The sequence below is a fragment of the Halichoerus grypus genome, chromosome 8 (assembly GCF_964656455.1).
Source record: "Halichoerus grypus chromosome 8, mHalGry1.hap1.1, whole genome shotgun sequence".
Taxonomy (NCBI): Eukaryota; Metazoa; Chordata; class Mammalia; order Carnivora; family Phocidae; genus Halichoerus; species Halichoerus grypus.
Genome location: NC_135719.1, coordinates 7,604,890 through 7,622,257, shown reverse-complemented (window position 1 = coordinate 7,622,257; position 17,368 = coordinate 7,604,890). Strand labels below are relative to the sequence as shown.

The following is a 17,368-nucleotide window of genomic DNA, read 5'->3' as shown; positions in this document are numbered from 1 at the left end:
GCTGTGATCATGGGAGAACTTGCTTGCACAACCCCTGCTGGGGCCCCACATCAGCTGCCCGAGAAGCAGACGGCTGAAAACAGCCTCCATTTGCTGCTCTTGATCTTCATTTACCTCCGAGAGACTTTGGGAGGACTGACAAATGAAAGACTGTTTATAAAGCAGTGAACACTATGAAATGACTCTTGAGGGGCACCTGGGTGGCTCAGTCGGTTAAGCGTCTGCCTTCGGCTCAGGTCATGATCTCAGCATCCTGGGATCAAGCCCCGCATCGGGCTCCCTGCTCAGCGGGAGGCCTGCTTCTCCCTCCCTCTGCTCCTGTGCTCTCGCTCTCTCTCTCTCTCTCCCTATCTCTCTCTCTCTCTCCCTCTCAAATAAATAAATAAAATCTTTTTAAAAAAAAAGAAAGAAATGACTCTTGACGCTGTTAACATAGAGCATTATTTCCTACAATGACAGGGGTGTCTGCCCTGATCCGACACCTGTCACCTTGAGGGGCTGCTTCTTAACTGTGTCTAAAAGACATTTTGCCGGCTGAGGCCTCCCCACATCCCTTATTGTGATGATTCCCACAGTTTGATGTGGTCTGTGTATCTTTCATCTCTCTGGGCCACAGATTGGAAGGAGGCAGGTAGCTATGTGTCTGGGCCGGTGGAGAGGTAAACTGAGGCAAGGTCTGATGCCCCTGGTAAAATGCACCTTACACACTCTGCTCAGTGCAAGGGCAAGATGTCCTATTAGAAAAGCTGGTGGGTGCAGAAACAGGTTCCCCTAACGGGAACAGAAGGCAGTGCACCCCTAAGCAGATCTTAAAATAGGGGCCCAATAACATCGTGATACACAGACAAACACAGTCACAAATTCATATAGCCATGTCACTTCAGGAAATCAGCTAAGCTCTCTGAGCCTCAGTTTCCCCATCTGTTGAACATCAATTGCTATCCACCTGCTAAAATGGCCATGAGGATTGAATAAAACAACCCACGTAAAGCATTTAGCTTAGTATACACGATGGCCAGAACAGGGACCAAGGCTTGCTGCAGCAAATAAATATTTGCAAGAAGCATTCTCTAGAAGGGAATGGGTTTTGAATCTCTGTGTGTGCGGGTAGATGGGGGTATTTGGTGGTAGTAAACATGTAGGCTGGATTAGGAAGTAAATTTCCAGGGTCCTTGGCTATAGCTCTTTCCATGTAGGCTTACCCTGAGGAAGGAGAAGTCTCCCCGTTTGCACTGTGATAATAAACAAACCAGACCCTTGCCCCCCTCCTGCTCCCTCCCTCCACCTGCCCTGTGCCCTTCACGAAGCATTCACAGTCCCCCGATTACAGTGCTCTGAGCAGGTAGAACAGATCTGCCAAAAAGGCACAGCTGTAGCTAGAGGTAAAATCTTCAACTTCTAAACCACTCCAAATTAATCATTCTAGCTGGAGGGAGATGCGGGCCTTTGGGCCCCCCTTTTGTTTTATTAACTGCCAACTGAAAATGCCAGAAGTAGCTGGGGAAGAAGCGCAAAATGGGGGACAGGGAACACTTTGCATATTTTAATTACTTCAGTAAACAATACACACCACAACAGAAACCTACCCTCGATGGCTACATCCCGAGGCAAAGGAAAGCTGGAAGAGCACCATGGGACAGGATATAGAAAAAATACCCCACTCCTTCCATGAGAGGCTGCCTTATCCAGCTTCTCTGAGCTGAAGCCAAGCTCCCTGTCCACCCGCTAACTAGTCTAGAGCAGTTCTACGAGGGCCAGGAGAAGCAGACGCTAAGCGCCTTTTCACACACCCAACGCTTTCTGGAGAATTCAATGCACCGCTACACCCAACGGAAAATGGGATTCTTCTTTGAGTCATGAAATAAGACCCTCTAATTCTGAAGGAAGTTTCCTTGGCGCCCGGGGGGAGAGAGCTCTCAGATCACTTGCTGGATCTCTGGCTGGACCACAAATGTGAAAGGGTGGATAAAATCCCCCACCTTCACTTAAAAGTGGGGGCTCGACTTAGAAAACATGATGGGATGACGTTCTCAGGGCAGCCTGCCGATGGATGATAACAGCAGCTGAGGCCCCTGTGAACTGCAAAGTGATTAATAAACATAAGTTAGTACCACCATTATTTTTATGCATCACGCGTTCCTAGCTAGCCTGTCCCCTGAGAAATTCTAGGAAAGGGGTATTAATTAACATAGCCACACAATCCATACAGTGCCTAGAGATGCCTCAAAGCATCCTAGGAGGGAGGAAGCTGGAAGCGAGATCTGCTACCACAGAATAGGGTAGAAATAGCACTGGACTGAGACTCAGGTCGTCTGAACTCTCGCTCCAGGGCTCCCAGCGTGCCCCTCTGTGCTTTGGCACCCTCTGCTTCCTCCTGCTCTCATGTTCACATCTGTAATGATTACGTAGCCGGAGCAGAGGGTTGCAAAGATTCTTCTCCATTCAAAAACTGCGTGAGATTGTCCAAAGCAAAATGTTCTCACCTGAATCAATATACCAAGAGCACTGAACAAAAGCTCATCTCAACGCCCTCCCCAACGCTGGCAGCGTGAGTTTCCAGAGTGGCGTGTGTATTCATGTGCATGAGCGTTTGTGTGCATGTGTGCGTGTGTGTGTGCGCGCGTGTGCACGTGCATGTGTGTTGCAGGCAGGCCAAGGAGAGCGATGGACCAGAACTCAGAAGCTCCAGGCCCCTGACTTAGGTTTACATCACACCACCTGGCTCATCCCCCGGCCCTTGAGTCTCATCTGTAGAATTGGTAGGGTGAGGAAAAGGGCTGCGCTCGTTGGCCTTCAGGTATCATCTAGTTCCAAAGTACTAGGATTTGGTGAGGCAGAGACTGGATAACCTCTGGATGCCCCTCCCAGTGCTGTGAGCCTACAGCTCTGAGACCCACGAGTTTCACACAGCCCACTACTCTACAACTGGGCCCCAGAGTGCCTCTCTGCAGCAAAGGGTGTGAGCCAAGGGTAGTCTCAGATGAAAGGCATGGAGGAGCTGTCCCTCCACACAGCATCTGGCATCCCAAGCCATAACCTGAGGCATGCAGCTGTGAGCTGCTCCTTCTCCCTTCATAAACAAGCCCTACCTCTTGGCTTCCCCTTCAAGGTCAAAAGGCGAGGGAAGGCTGCTCTGAGGATGAACCCAGGAGAAAGTCTTAAATGCTAAGCCAGTAATCACAGTTGAGTGGTTTTTTTTTCAAAGGCATTCCTATTCGATTATACACATTCATGTCTCCAAAAGGATAGAAGGAGGATTGGAGCAAGTGGACTTCTTGTTTTGGGGCTAATTGAAACTGGGTGGAGGAATCTTTCTCAGGGTCCCCTGGTGGGTCCCCCAGAGGTGGAGCGAGGCTAAGTCTGGGGTAGGTAATCCGAACAGTTGAGGCCTCATCTGGATTTATCATAACAGGTAGAAAGAGATGCTTTCAGTATTCCAAGGTTGAGGCCAGAGGTGGAAGCCTTGTAAACTAAACTAAACTAAGCCAGGATCTGTGCTAAATGTCCTCCCAATGTGCCTTGGCTGTGGAAATTATTATTATCAACAGCATTACATAGATGAAGGAAGAAAGGGGTGAAGCAACTTATGTGAGTTCAAAAGGCTGAAGAGTGGAATATCCAAGCCTCATGCCTACAGGAGTCTGATTTCAAAGCCAATGTTCTTTGGCACCACTGAATCAGAGTTCTTATGCACATCCAAAGTGAAGGAAGACTCGCTGGATGTTTCAAGGCATATAAATGGATGCGTTGGGGTGGCAGATTTTGGAAAATGTGATAGAAATCCTAGAACTTTATTTCTATAGAAACACCCATAAAAGCTGAAGAGGGATTGTTCATTCAGAAAGATCTAAATCTGCAGATATAACGAACTAAGACGGGAGCCTACATCGGCCCGGAGAGCACTCATCAAAATGACACCGGACAACACTGGATGTTCTTCACAGAGAGACTGGAAAAACGAGTCAGTCATGGGCTTTGCTTCATTAGTCCTTCTTTTGCAGCTTCTCTCAGCATAATGCTTGGCCCAACTCAAACAACACTGATCATTTCATGCCTGGTCAGTGGGGCTCCCAATGGCAAGGCATCTCCAATGAAGACAAGTCTTTGTCACTGAACATCTAGGTCCCAGATCACCTGCCCAACCCCTGTAGCATTTTATCATCGTGATTTCCAAAATTCATCAGCCTTGAGAGTTTGGGAATCTATTTCCCCATTATCATGTCTTTCCCTGAGATCACTGTGTCAGGCAGAAAAGGGGGAAGACAGAGAGAAGGAGGGATGGTAAAAAGGTTGAGTGGAGATGAGAGGAAGGAAGGAGAGAGAGAGAGCAATGTATGTGAAGCCTGGGGATTTAGTCCAGTCTTAGAATTAGGCCACACCAGAAATAAGTCTTAAATCTGGATTCTGTGATTATGAACACAATACATTGCCTTTTAGCTTAGGATAGATTGAATGAGGTTTCTGTCACTTGCAGCTGAAAGAATCTTGATATAACGCTGGAAAATTCGACTCTCAATTTAGTCTCTATCCCTAGGAATAAAATGTCTATTTCTAGAAATGAACCTAAGAAGAAAGACTCGAGAGAGATCCCAGAGGCCCAGATAGAAACCAACTGCCCACAGCAACATGCCTGCTCTCATCCACAGAATGACCTTTTATCCTTTCCCACCCTGTATGGTGGCACCCCATACCCGGGTTTCACCAGCCATAAAGCATTACAAGGACACAGCTTACAAACACGTGGCTCAGAGACCAGCACTTGCACTGAAAGCTTTCCTTGCATGGCTGCATCCGCCCACACGCCGGCTTCTTCAGCCCAGAGCATTGGGCTGGAGGTTACATTAGACATCTACTTTCCATTAAGGTTAACCACAAGTGCCAGGATGGGAGGCGGCCACAAAAATCAGAGGAACCAGCTAATGCTCAAGAGAGACCCAGCTGACCCAGGCAACAAAGATAGCGGAACTCATGTGATCTGGTCCCCTCCAGCATCCCCAGACAGGAGGTCCTGTTGCAATTCTTCCAGACAAATGGGTTTCTCATGAGTCATTTGTCCCAAAAGAATTGCAGAAGCAAACAGACTTGACCAACTTTGAAGATAAAGTCCCGAGTGAGGAATACAGAATCCCATCACAAAGACTAGAGAGACCTTCCTAATGAACAGTCCCAGATGGCACCTCTGGAATCCCTTCCTTCACTGTTCTCTTCCCTCTGAATCCCTCAGCCCCTTCACAGGAAGACCTGAGTTCCACCCCATTCCAGGAAACTCTTGTCCTGCTGTTCTGGGAGCTTGCTCTTATAGGAGACCTCTATTTTCAGATCATCAGAGAGCAAAATGCTCAGGCAGCTACAAGTTTGAAAATTAATTACCGTTTAAAGGGCAGAGTTCTTATCTCTGGATAAATCTCCAGGTGAGAACTCAAAGACTAGCCCTGGGAATACCAGCTGATTTCCCTGAACCTATAAGGACATGGGTATCGAATAATTAAAAGGCATCTCCCACGGGACAATGTATTAGGCTGCTCAGCCCAGAGGCCATCTTAACCATCTTGAATTGCAAGGCTCGGGGAGCAACAGGAAGCTGGGAAATCACATTCTGCAAGGTCAGAGCTGTGAAACTATCAAAGTCCTAGTGTGTGTTAGAACACTCTCCAGCTCATGGACACCTCGCTATACCCTGATCCCCCACACACACACAACCTCAGCGGTAGCTGAAGCACACCACCACGCACTCATCCAAAGTTCCCGTTGTGTGCCCTGGGCATGCAGAGACAGGTGAGTGTTCTAGGGTTCCTCAGCACAACTGGGCTCATTTGGGTAGAGACATACACCCCTGGGCTTCTGGTGCAAAAGGGTGTGTCCCTAACCAGGTTTCCAAGGAGGTCTCTGGACTGGGGCATATTTGTGACTATGTGCTCTCACAGACTTCTGTCGAAGGCCTGGGCACTGTCCTTCCAGCTGCAACTAAACCCTTCCTAGAATTCTGACAGACCCTGTATGTGTGAGAAGCAGGGTGGGCCTTCTGTAAGCAGAGGAAGGAGGGATATCCTTGTCAGCTTGAAATAGAACCAGACTTTTCCAATCTTTACCCCTGTTCCCAACTGGGACTCCACAGGGCACGGGTGTAGAAGAGAGAAGCCAAATGATGTTGAGATGAGTTAATATCTTAGAAGAAAAGGTAGTTTGCTTGCTTGTTTGTTTTTGCCATAAAGGCAAAAAGACTCAGCGGGTAAGTCAGAGGAGAGTCCCCCATGGAGGCAGATGAATGCTTTGCTCCCTAGCCCTGAGTAGCAAAGTGATGGAGGGAAACTAGACAACAGGCCATAAGCAGTAAAAAACCAAGACTTGATGGAGTAGTCATAATCCAATTGGAAGACCACAGTGAGAGACATTCATATGCCTGGAGTGTATACCTAAGTGACACTGACATTGTGATGATGAAGAAAACCCTTGGTAAATGACAGAGTAATAACTTCTCTCTATCTGTATGACACATATCGTGATACTGAAAGAGACACTGTCTTGACATTCGTTGAAACCTTTGGATAAATACATTACAGAAGTCCAAGAAAATAACAGTGTTACAAGTGGAAATACTCTCTCCTTTAGCATAAAAGGCAAACTGGAGAGGGTTATTGACATCTCAAAATAATTCTTCACTTTGCTATAGCAGCTCTCTCGGGTGCATATAGATGATGGTTTGCTTGCCATATCCTTACCAGGAGCTTCTGCATAAATAAGATGCTACCTAAATTTTTTTTTTCTGGGAAGTATATAAATGTTCATTACACATAAATACAAGGTTACACGGTGAGATTGATGTTAAGTATAACCATAATAAGATATGGTCCAGAGACATCCTGCTTCTTGCTAATAGCAGTCCCAAGACTGGATGTGGTCAGTCTGTGGATTCTAATCACAAAGGCAGGCAGGAAATTTAGGATTCTCTTCAAACTCAACTCTTGATTCAAACCCCTATTGGAAAATCTTTATCCAGCCTCAGACCTCCGCATGCATTCTCCCCACCCCTATTATCTACACACAGACCCATGCATCATCCCTCCTTCCAACGTGCGTGAAACCCAGAAACACTGACACACTGAAGTCCAGTTCCACCTCTGCCTGGGATGGATGCCACAGCAGGAAGACTTGCTCTCATGCCCCCCAAATTTTCCATGCCTATCCCCATTCCCGATGACAATGACACACGGAGAAGCAGCAGAAGTTGCTGTACCTTCATGCACCATCAGCAAAGACATCGACAACCACCCCAACATATCTACTGCTTCTGATCCAGCCATGCAAAGAAGCCCACTCGCAGGATCTTGGGGGTAACCTAGGAAGTCCTACCTCTCCTTTCTTTCTCTCACTTCCTGCCATCGGGTATCTTTGGGTGAATGCTAAGACTAACTGGTTAAGGCAGGATTTTAGACTTAAGCCACCTGGGCTTAAATTCTGGTTCCACTGTTTTCCAGTGTTGGGTTTAAATGTTGGTGTTCTCCTCCCTAAAATGGCACTACGATAACTTCTTCATGGGAACAGTATAAATTAAATAAATGAACCTACTCAAAGTCCCTAGCAAAGTGTCTGGTGTAGGTGCTCAGCAAAGGTAAGCTGCCATCCCTGACCACCCCCAAGGACACCAGATGGAAGAAGAAAGGACCTTAAGATGTCCTGAATGGCCAGGGAAAGTCAAAGACTCAGGGGCTTTCTACAAGATGGTCCCCCAAGCAGAGAAGTCCACAGGCTCACTCATTTTCTGACAGTCTCTCAGTCATGTCAGTTGGAGCTGAAACCTAACTATTGAGCAAACAAGGTATGCTTCCAATGCCATGGCCACTTGATTCTCCCTTCTCGATTTTTGTCATTCTGAATTTTGTATTTCTTGCTTTGGATTCAGAATGTCTAGATCTGACTTCTTTCAGAAAAATTTTATCCAAGCCATGAAAGCCCTCCTTGGCTAAATTAAGTTAACTAAATAAACTAAAATACATTATATTCTTTAGGCAACTCAATTGCTTTGACCTCCCTGTATAAAATTGTGCACGAGCACACACAGATAGACACACGCTCACACACAACCATCACCACCACCACTACTACCACCAAACACTTCTTTTTTCCTTCTGTGCTTTATTTTTCTTCTAAGGATCTAATATTCTCTTACATACTATCTATTCTACTTTATTTTATATTTCCCTTATTAAGGGAAGAGATTTTTGCCTATTTTAATCACAGTTATATCCCCTAGCTCACAATACATGGATGGAGTGACTCTCTGTCCCAATTTACCAGGGAAGATAACAGTTTATGCCTGTGGTATCAATTTAATTATTAATAGCTTCCCTTTTTCAGTCTCGGAGGTGTCCAAGTTTAGACAATCAAATATACAGAGTTGATTAATAATAAGTAGTTGTTGAATTTAATTAATAAATTTGACCAATTTGATACTTTAATTAAACCCATCAACTCCTCAAACCAAGAGTATTACCCTGAGGTGAATGAAATATATATGATGTTTAAAAGCATGAGAAGAGATTGATTAATCTCTTATAATGGTCCTGCTTTTGAAATTCTCACAAGGCTAGCAAACATGTTCATTCTGATAAACCCTAATTCTACACAGCTGTTAGGGTTGAATAATCCTAAACTGTAATGCCATTATTAGTAACAGTGCCAAGATGAGATACCTATAAAAACATGATCCTGATAGAACTTGGGAAGCTATGCCTAATTTACCTCCGTAACCATAACACAGGAGAAATGAATGAAATTGGAAAAGCATCCCCATGCACCTGCCCATAAGAATGCAGCATCAGGATAATATCACATATTGGAGACTGGAGGTTTTTCACTTCAAAATGAACTACATCACACCCATCAATATTTGTAAACAGCATCTGGCCTGTGGAAAAACATTTCGAGATGGACGTGTGGGCTCCTAGACTGGGTGAGATTTTTAAGGTAGGATAGGTAAATTTTGTGGTTCTATTTTCCCAAGTGGACCATTCCCAAAACAGAAGGAAACAGCCCCTAGGGAAAAAGTGGAAGGAAGCCATCCAATTCAGTCTGATGATCAAGGCAAGACAGATGGAACTTTGACTGACTGCACATTATGTCCATCTCCATGCCAGAAATTACCACAGAAATTAACATGGCGATGGTAAAAAAATACTCAGAGAGATGACTCAGTCATGGAGCTCTGTAATAACTATCCTAATCACCAAATTTGTTCGACAAGCTTCATCTGAGGTCAACAGGGAGACCTCTGGTTCTGCAGATCTTTGAGCCTATGTGGTATTCTCACTTCCTTAAAGGGAGTGTAGGCACCCAACATGTACTCAAAACTCAAGGTCATACTTCCTGAAATGCAAGAAAGCAGCCAAACCATCGTCCATGCAGAGCCTCCAGCCTCCACCACACACGCAGGCTTGGACAGAATCCTTGGCAGCCATTTGAACTCCGGCGCTTCTCCCAGATGTGCCCCTAATTTTAGCAGACTATGGCCCCTCCACCCCCCCCACCATGCTTCCTCTCCATGAGACATCCCAAGCACATCAATGGCTTTGGCAGGAAACTTCCATGGAAGTTGCCCCTCTGCTGGGAGGCAGGGAAGGAGAGGAGGGCAGCAGCCCCAGCCCATGGAAGTTCCTCTCCAAAGTCTGCAAGCTGTCAGTCTGTGTGTGGACTGCCCTGCCCAGCCCCCTGGCCCCAGAAACAAAATCCAGACTCACTGTGGAAGCTGCCGGTGCTGCTAGTCTCTGCCGCTGCCATGACACGCTGATCGGGCCCTTCTGGCATGGCCCTTCCTGACAGTGAATGGAGGAGAGAGCAGGGTAGGGGAAGAGAGAAGAAAGGATGAAGGCAGAGGAAGAAAGCATGGAAGGATGAAAGAAGGGAGGAGAAGGGGAGTGGGTGTATCTTTAAGTGAATGGTGAGTCTCTCCTGGCCACAGCCTCCAAACACCTCTCACACCACTAGGGGAAAAGGCTGACAGCATCAACCCAGCAACATGGTCCTCACTCAGGAGTCCACCCAGAGAGGCTACCCACAGCTCGGCAGGCACACCATCACACCACTCTTAGTACATGGTGCCCAGCTGTCTTTCTTTTGGTTTTCTACCAAGATCCAACTGGATTCCCTCCAAGGGCTCAATTCTACTTCCAACAAGATGAGCCTCCCAGCCAACTACCACTCTGAAAGGAAGTGGGTTTTATCCAGAATTTTCAGCCCCTTAAATCAAAGAACTAGCACCTCTCCAAAATTCCTGAGGGAATATTGGTCCTTCCTGTTTCCAGCAGAAAAATCACTGAATTCACTACTACTTTCAGGGCTTCTTTCCCAGATGCCCTTCCTGGCCTCTGATTTGGAAAGGAGGTGAGCTAGTCAGATGTCATCTGTGTGGATCCTCAGCCCTCCTCCTTCTTGCTGTCAACAGAGTCAGTGTGTATGTTCCCCATTACCACTTGGGAAAAACTCATTCCCTTTGAAAGGCCTCTTAAGAATTCAGAGAGGTGGGCATGTTAGGCAGCCTTTGAGAAAGGACATGCAGTGACTTAGCAATGGCATTTCTCAAGCACCTCTTGTTCAAAAGACAAGAGACAGTCCCTGTTCTCAGTCAAGCCAGAGGCAGAGAAACATCAGAAGGACCCAACAAAGAAGCATGTTCACAAAGCAACACGTCTGTGTGTGTAAACCAATAAGGTGATGCTGGGGAGACCATCCAGTGAGCACAGTGAAATGGGACCACTGGGTGTTGATGACGGTGAGGAACAGAGAGAAAGAACAAAGACAGAGATGAAAGAACAGATGGTAAGTTGAGAGGAGAAGATGTTATGCGCCGAATGGTGTTCCTCCCAGAATTCATTATGCTTAAGTCCTAGTATCTCAAAATGTGACTGCATGTGAAAAGGTAATTAAGATAAAACAAGGTCATGTGGCCAGTACTAATCCAATGTGACTGGTGTCCTTGCAAGAATGGGAAATTTGTACACAGATATTCACAGAAGGTAAAGGATGTAAAGACATAGGGAGAAGATAGCATCTACAAGTCAAGGAGAGAAGCCTCAGAAGACACCAACCATGCTGACACCTTGGTCTCAGATATCTAGCCTCCAGAACTGAGGAAATAAGTTTCTGTTGTTTAAGCCACCCAGTTGGTGGTACTTTGTTACAGCAGCCCTAGGAAATGTATACAGAAGGTCTCAGGCAATGTTGGAAATGAGCAAGTGCCACTGAAGAATGGGGGGCAGGCTGGCTGGGGTAGCACGGAGGGGGCTTCTTGTGGGAGCAGTCAGGAAGCAGCATGACAGAGTGCCTGAGGGCCCTGGAGGTCAAGGTAAGAAATTTATCATTTTGGGAAATGAGGATTCACTCAAATCTCTTAAAGAAGCAGTTGGGATAATGGAGAGTTTAAGGAGCATGGGTAGGATGACTCTGAGTCTAAAGGCGCAAGCATCGATCCAAGAACTGGTCTGGTTAGGGAGTGGACTAGGGCAGTTCCTGCCGACAAAGGACATTGGAGTAAAGAGAGGTAGAGCAGGATCAGGTAAGGAGTCAGGTACAGGTGATGAAGCGACAGGTTCAAAAATGACTCAACTTTGGGAAATGTCCCAAGAGGGTTTTCACTGATGCCAACAGGCTGTTTGTTTGAGAAGCAGGAGATGGCCATGGTGACTTTTATCCCCAACAAGGCAAGTTTTAACCACCAGCGAATTCTCCAGGGGAGGCTAACAGCTTAAGCAATCAAAGAGAGAAGAGGTGGAGGCTAAAAATGTAAATCCAACCAGCTCCTACCTAAAAGCAAAAAGGCGTTATAAGCATGTGAGTGTGTGAGGTTTCCCAAAGTAGATGTCTAAAATAGCAGGACCAGAACTTTAAAGGAGAGAAAGAAGAGAAACCAATGGATGAAGTAAAGAATGGCTGGAATGGGGAATACATCATGGAACCAGGCATCATGATGGCACTGAACAAGATGTTAAACAGCAAGGGAACAGAGGGTGGAGAAAGAATGGGGCAGCTATTAATAATGTCATTCAATAGATAGTTCAGAAAAGGATTAGACTTTTCAGAGGAAAGGCATTTGAATTTTGCCAAGATGAGATAATTAGTGACCCCAAAAATTTAGAGTCAATGAAGTGGTGAGATCAGAAGCCCAAAAATTAAGACAGAAGATAAAACGACCTATTTTAGTAGTTGAGGAGACGCGTGTCAGTTGGAAGGGGCAGAAAGGTCAAATGAAGATTTTTTTCTTTAATGTAGAAAAGACGGTGGATTTTAGAGTAGCAAGAAGGGAGAACCTCCTGGCTTCAAGGTTTCAGAGCGGGACAGACCCGGGCATAGAGAGCAGTGGGCTAGAGAGGGCAGGTGACAGCTGGTGAGGTGTGAGGGAAGTGAGAAAGAAAGCAGATGTGTGAATTTGTAGATATGAAGAGGGTGAAATATTTCCTAGCATCACAGAAACATATACTTGACATAGTTCCTTACACATGCATAATAATGGCTCTTTAAATGACTTTCCCGCTTTATATCTATCTAAGCATTTTCTATTATTGAGTTGACTCAGGATCTCAGAATTGGGTAAAAAGCAAAACTTTGAGGTCATCTACTGTAACCTCATGATTGATGCATGTGTCTCCATAACATCTCTAAAATATGGTCATCTAGATTTCTTGGAAAATCCCTGGGGATGAAGAACCCATTATCTTACCGGGTGGTCCGTTCCATTTTCACATGATACAGGTAAGTGCTTGGGGCACTGCACTTCACCGCCCTAGAGTTTTCTAGCCCTGCCACACCTGTGGGTAAGGGAACACGTTGCCGAGCCCATTTACCAGACCAAAATGATGGAGGACAATTCCCTGGAGCATCTCTGAATGGGATGAAACCTGGTTTTGTGATTTCTGATTGTCCCAAACTGCAGTGCTCTGGAGCTTCATCCCAGTGCAGTCATTCACCAAGAGGTGTACCTGCCTCCTTGTTTATTTCACTTAACAGACATTTGCAGAAAGCCTATATATCATATATCAGATATGGAGTTATGTGATTGGAGAAATAAGGCCTGGATCCTGCCATTTCAGAAATCCTGAGCTACTATGAACAAGTAGGTGTTGACAGATGTTCTTGAGAATACATTTTCACAATAAAAATAAAAAAAAATCACTTCCTGCAACATATTTAGAGGTACTAGGGTAGCATTCCTCATCTCTGATAACCATCTCCCCTGCTCTTGGCATCTCTTCCCTACTCTTCATTTTCACCCAATCCGTGTTGTAGTTTTGGGACTATGCTTGGCCCAAATCACCTTGCTGGTGCTGGTTTTACTACCACCCTGGAGACCCTGAACTCCTTGAATTATAGTCTCCTTGCTTTTTGAATCATCCCAAGTGTTTGCCTCCTCTTCAATAAATATCTTTGCCACAAGCCCAACTAGAAAAAAATCATGGAACTGGCTTATTATAGGTTCACATTTCTAACTGTAAAGTCTACCTAACCTCATAGAGAGACCATTACTGTACTGGTACACTATTTAAAGCTTCTATTCAAAAATGACCTCATATTCCTTAAAAAACCTTACCTATGAATCAGAGCACTGAAACTAACTCTGCTCTGCCCTAATTTTTCATGTAATCTGAAGAATACTAATTAATCTCTCTGAGCCTCAGTTCACTGGTCTGTAAGTAGGAATGATAATCCTGGCCCAACTGACATCCAAGTACTTCAATGATGATCAGAGAGAAGCCCTGGATCTGAGATGGGACACCAATATTCTTGCCTTGACTCTACCACTAAATAGATGCATGAACTTGAGAGACACCTGCTCTCTCTCTCTCTGGGGTTCAATGTCCCCATCTGTTAAATAAGTGGGTTTGACAAGATGATCTCCAAGTTTATTTCTAGCCAGGATTTCACTAATCTGCCAGCATAGATTGCTCACCCAAATTTTACCCAGGAATTTATCAAGGACTCTCACGAAATAATTATGAACAAAGAGGTTAATGTGTGGAGGAGAAGAGTCCAAACTGCTGAAGTCATAACCATGGAAGGACTATATTCAAAGAATGCTGATAATTGGATCAACAGCTCTTGGGAGCAAGACTCCAGCAGCATACGCCAAACTTGAGCTATTCAACATCCCCCCAAATTAAAAATAAGCTTAAAGTAATCGCTGGTACATTGATAAAAGTTGCAGGTGGCACAGAGCCGGGAGGAAAAGCTATATCTAGACCACAAAGAAATCTTGGCAGAGTGGAAACAGATCTACCAAGAACAGCATAAGGTCTTAAAAAAACAAAAACAACGCCCACCATAAAAACAAAAAAAAACCACCAGCAACAACAACAAAAACATTTAAGGGAAGAGTGAGAAAAAGCAAGTAGAAGATAATTTAGGATATTGGGATTCTAGTCTCATCTATGTGAACTTGGGCATCTAAACATAAGTTAGTCCCAGTAATTCAGGCCCACCTGGCAAAGTCCTCCCTCTGTACACGATCCTTCAGCACAGATAGATGCATTCAGTAAACTCACACCTACTGCCTTATTAGATCCCTCCAACTCTGAGAAGCTAAGGTTTCAGTATGACTAAAAATCCAGTAGAATCCTTGAATTGAGAGCACTGACTGGGATGGGATATGCCAGGATTGGGACAATATGACATATGTACCACTAATTCCCTTTCCTATACCCATGGTAGACAACACCAACTAATCCCATATGCTTTTTCACTGACTCTAGATGCAACCACTAACTTGTTTTATCATTCTATGCTGAGCAATCAGCACTGGTACCTGAGATCTATTTGCCATCCCTGCAGCATATAATACTTGGTATCAAGGCAATTAGGTTTGCAAGCAACGAGTCCTGTTTTAGGTATAAAGGAAATCTAGCAACATGGAAAGCATTACTCTAACAGTAAAGGGACTCCTCCTTATTTAGAAATGAAGACTATACAATGGTCTCTTTAAGATCAGCATAAAACGGATGAAAACAAGAATATAGGCCCAAGGTCATCTGAAAGAGCTTGAGTGGCTTTCAGGCCATCATGACTCAATTGTACACTGACTGATGCAAAGGAAAAAAAAATATGTCTTTGAGAAGGAGTATTGGCTGGTCATAGAGACCTGGAAAGGGAGTAGACATGGAATTGGATGGTGGCAATGTTTATCCCTTTCCAGCTTCAGTCGGGGAGTGGGGTGGATTTGGGCAAAAGACTTGGAGTATTTCTGAACCTACTGGGAAGCCAAGGAGTCTCTGTTATCAAATGGAATGGGTATATCAGTCTTTCTTAGCTGGATGCTACTGACAATTTGATTCGTCTGACTTTCTTGCTCTAACTTCTCCTTTAAGCAACCTTCTCAGTATGATCAAGCTTCCCACACAAACTGGCTTACTGGGAGTGAATACTTTGATCATATAGCCTTTGAATAATCTGGCCCCCTGTGTGCATTCATAAATTGTCCTTTGGGTGCTAACTGTAGTCTCATGGGTGTTTTAATTATTGTGAGACATCCCCTCAGCCCTCTTCACTGATAAGCAGATGGTTGGGTCTTTGGTAAGGAATCAGATCCAGATGTATCTACCCAGAGTCCCCACACACTGATTATTGGTGTTTTGCAAGGGGGACTTACAAGGATCCATTTAAAATGGATTAAATGCTTAGGCCATTATTCCTTACCCATTATAAACATTTGACATAGGATTATATATATTTTTAATTAAGTACTTTTATTAAGCAGTGTCATAAAGACAGAGTAGACACCTTTGCTTTTAAGGAAATTTAGGGTATGGAGAACTATAGGACATGTGTGTACCCAAATAAGTCAAGGACATGAATAAATAAGGAAATACAAAGATCAGGAAGCTGGGGGTTGACAACCACTGGGTAAGAAAATGATCAACTTCAAGAACAAACTGGACCACAAATCAAAGGTCCATCCTGGCTGTAGAGGCTCAATGGGGAAAAGGTGGCCAAGGTTGTCCTGACTTTATGGGGAAAATGTGGCCAAGGTTGTCATGATGATTGGCAGAGTGCAAGAGACGGCATACTGACCAACCCTGCCAATCAACTTTGGGATGTTGATGAACTTGACTCATTTTTTTTTTCCAGAGTGTACATGACCATTTACTAAGCAGACTATATTGGTGGCACTGGTGATGATGGCAGTGATAAAACCAGTAGTACCCAAGCCAACACTTCAACAGCTCTTGTCTATCCATTATCTCTTGTTATGCACAATAGTGAGCAGCGATCATCCTGCTGCTTATGACAAGAGAGAGAAGGGAGGGAGGACTAGACTTAAACCAGCCTTATACAGATCTATATATATTGCCTATATATCTCTATCTAATATCTCTATCTCTGTCTTATCTATATCTCTCTCTATAGATCTTGCCTGTACCCCCCAAAGCTCTAGTGTACACGACCCCAACATCTTCCCTTGGGGCAACAAGGGATGGCACACATTTAGGAGGCCTGGAGAATGGGCTCTAATTCTGAAGACCTTTGTCAACCATAGAATTCATGGTCTACAGTTATCAAAAGTTAGCTTCTAATTGGAGCTGCCAATTCTACAATGGGAAGCTCTTCCCTTGACCAACTAGATGCTTTCTCTTTCCTCCTGGGCTTCCAACAGACAAACCCAAATGTCTAAACCAGTCCCAGTGGAGGAAGTGGCTTTGCTTCTTATTTCTCAGAGTTCTCTCCAGGCTCTCCTCACCCCCAAGTTTAGTATCCAGCACCAAAGACCGTCCTAGGAAATACCTTGGCTTGTAATTCAAAATTATTTAAAATTTCTTATATATCATTTCTACCTTATTCACTTACATAGAATAATCATTACCATCTATTGAGTGACTAATAGGAACCAGGCAATTTGCATACATTATCTTATTTAATCTGCCTAAAAGAAGAAATTGTTCTCTCTCTCTCTCTCTCTCTCTCTCTCTGTTCCAGATGAGGATCTAAGGCTTAGAGCATTTAAGAAAATTTCCTAAGGTCACATAGCTCATAAGCAGAAGCTCCAGGATTCAAAGGCATATCTCTCTACTTGACTCCAGAATTAGCAGGTGCTCAGCCCACTTTCTATTGGGCTCTCCCCCACCCCCACCTCAACTTTGTCCTGTGGAATGAGCTAGGCCTGAAAACAAAAACAACCAGGAGTAAACACTGTGTTTAAAATTCTAAATTTCAGATGCTATATTTTTTGTTTGTTTGTTTTATTATGTTATGTTAATCACCGTACAGATGCTATATTGACCCAGTGCTCTGCCTCTTCTTCCTTCTCCTCTTCTTCCCCCTCCTCCTCCTGGTTAGACACAAACAGATCATAAAGTCTTGGGTTTTGAGGATTAGGAGAAAAATACAATTC

General features: G+C 44.6%; 1 protein-coding gene across 5 annotated transcripts in view; it reads right to left on the bottom strand.

Annotated features, from left to right (window-relative positions):
• NTRK3 (neurotrophic receptor tyrosine kinase 3) overlaps positions 1-17,368 on the bottom strand; it is a 399,858-nt gene that overhangs the window by 34,519 nt on the left and 347,971 nt on the right. For 2 of the 5 annotated variants that reach the window (XM_078078899.1, XM_078078898.1), the window contains one exon: positions 9,735-9,809. The exons of 2 other annotated variants lie outside the window; for them this stretch is intronic. In XM_078078899.1, the coding sequence (XP_077935025.1) occupies positions 9,735-9,809 (75 nt within the window). The remainder of the gene's footprint in view (positions 1-9,734; positions 9,810-17,368) is intronic. One more of the 5 variants, XM_078078902.1, reaches the window with a different exon arrangement.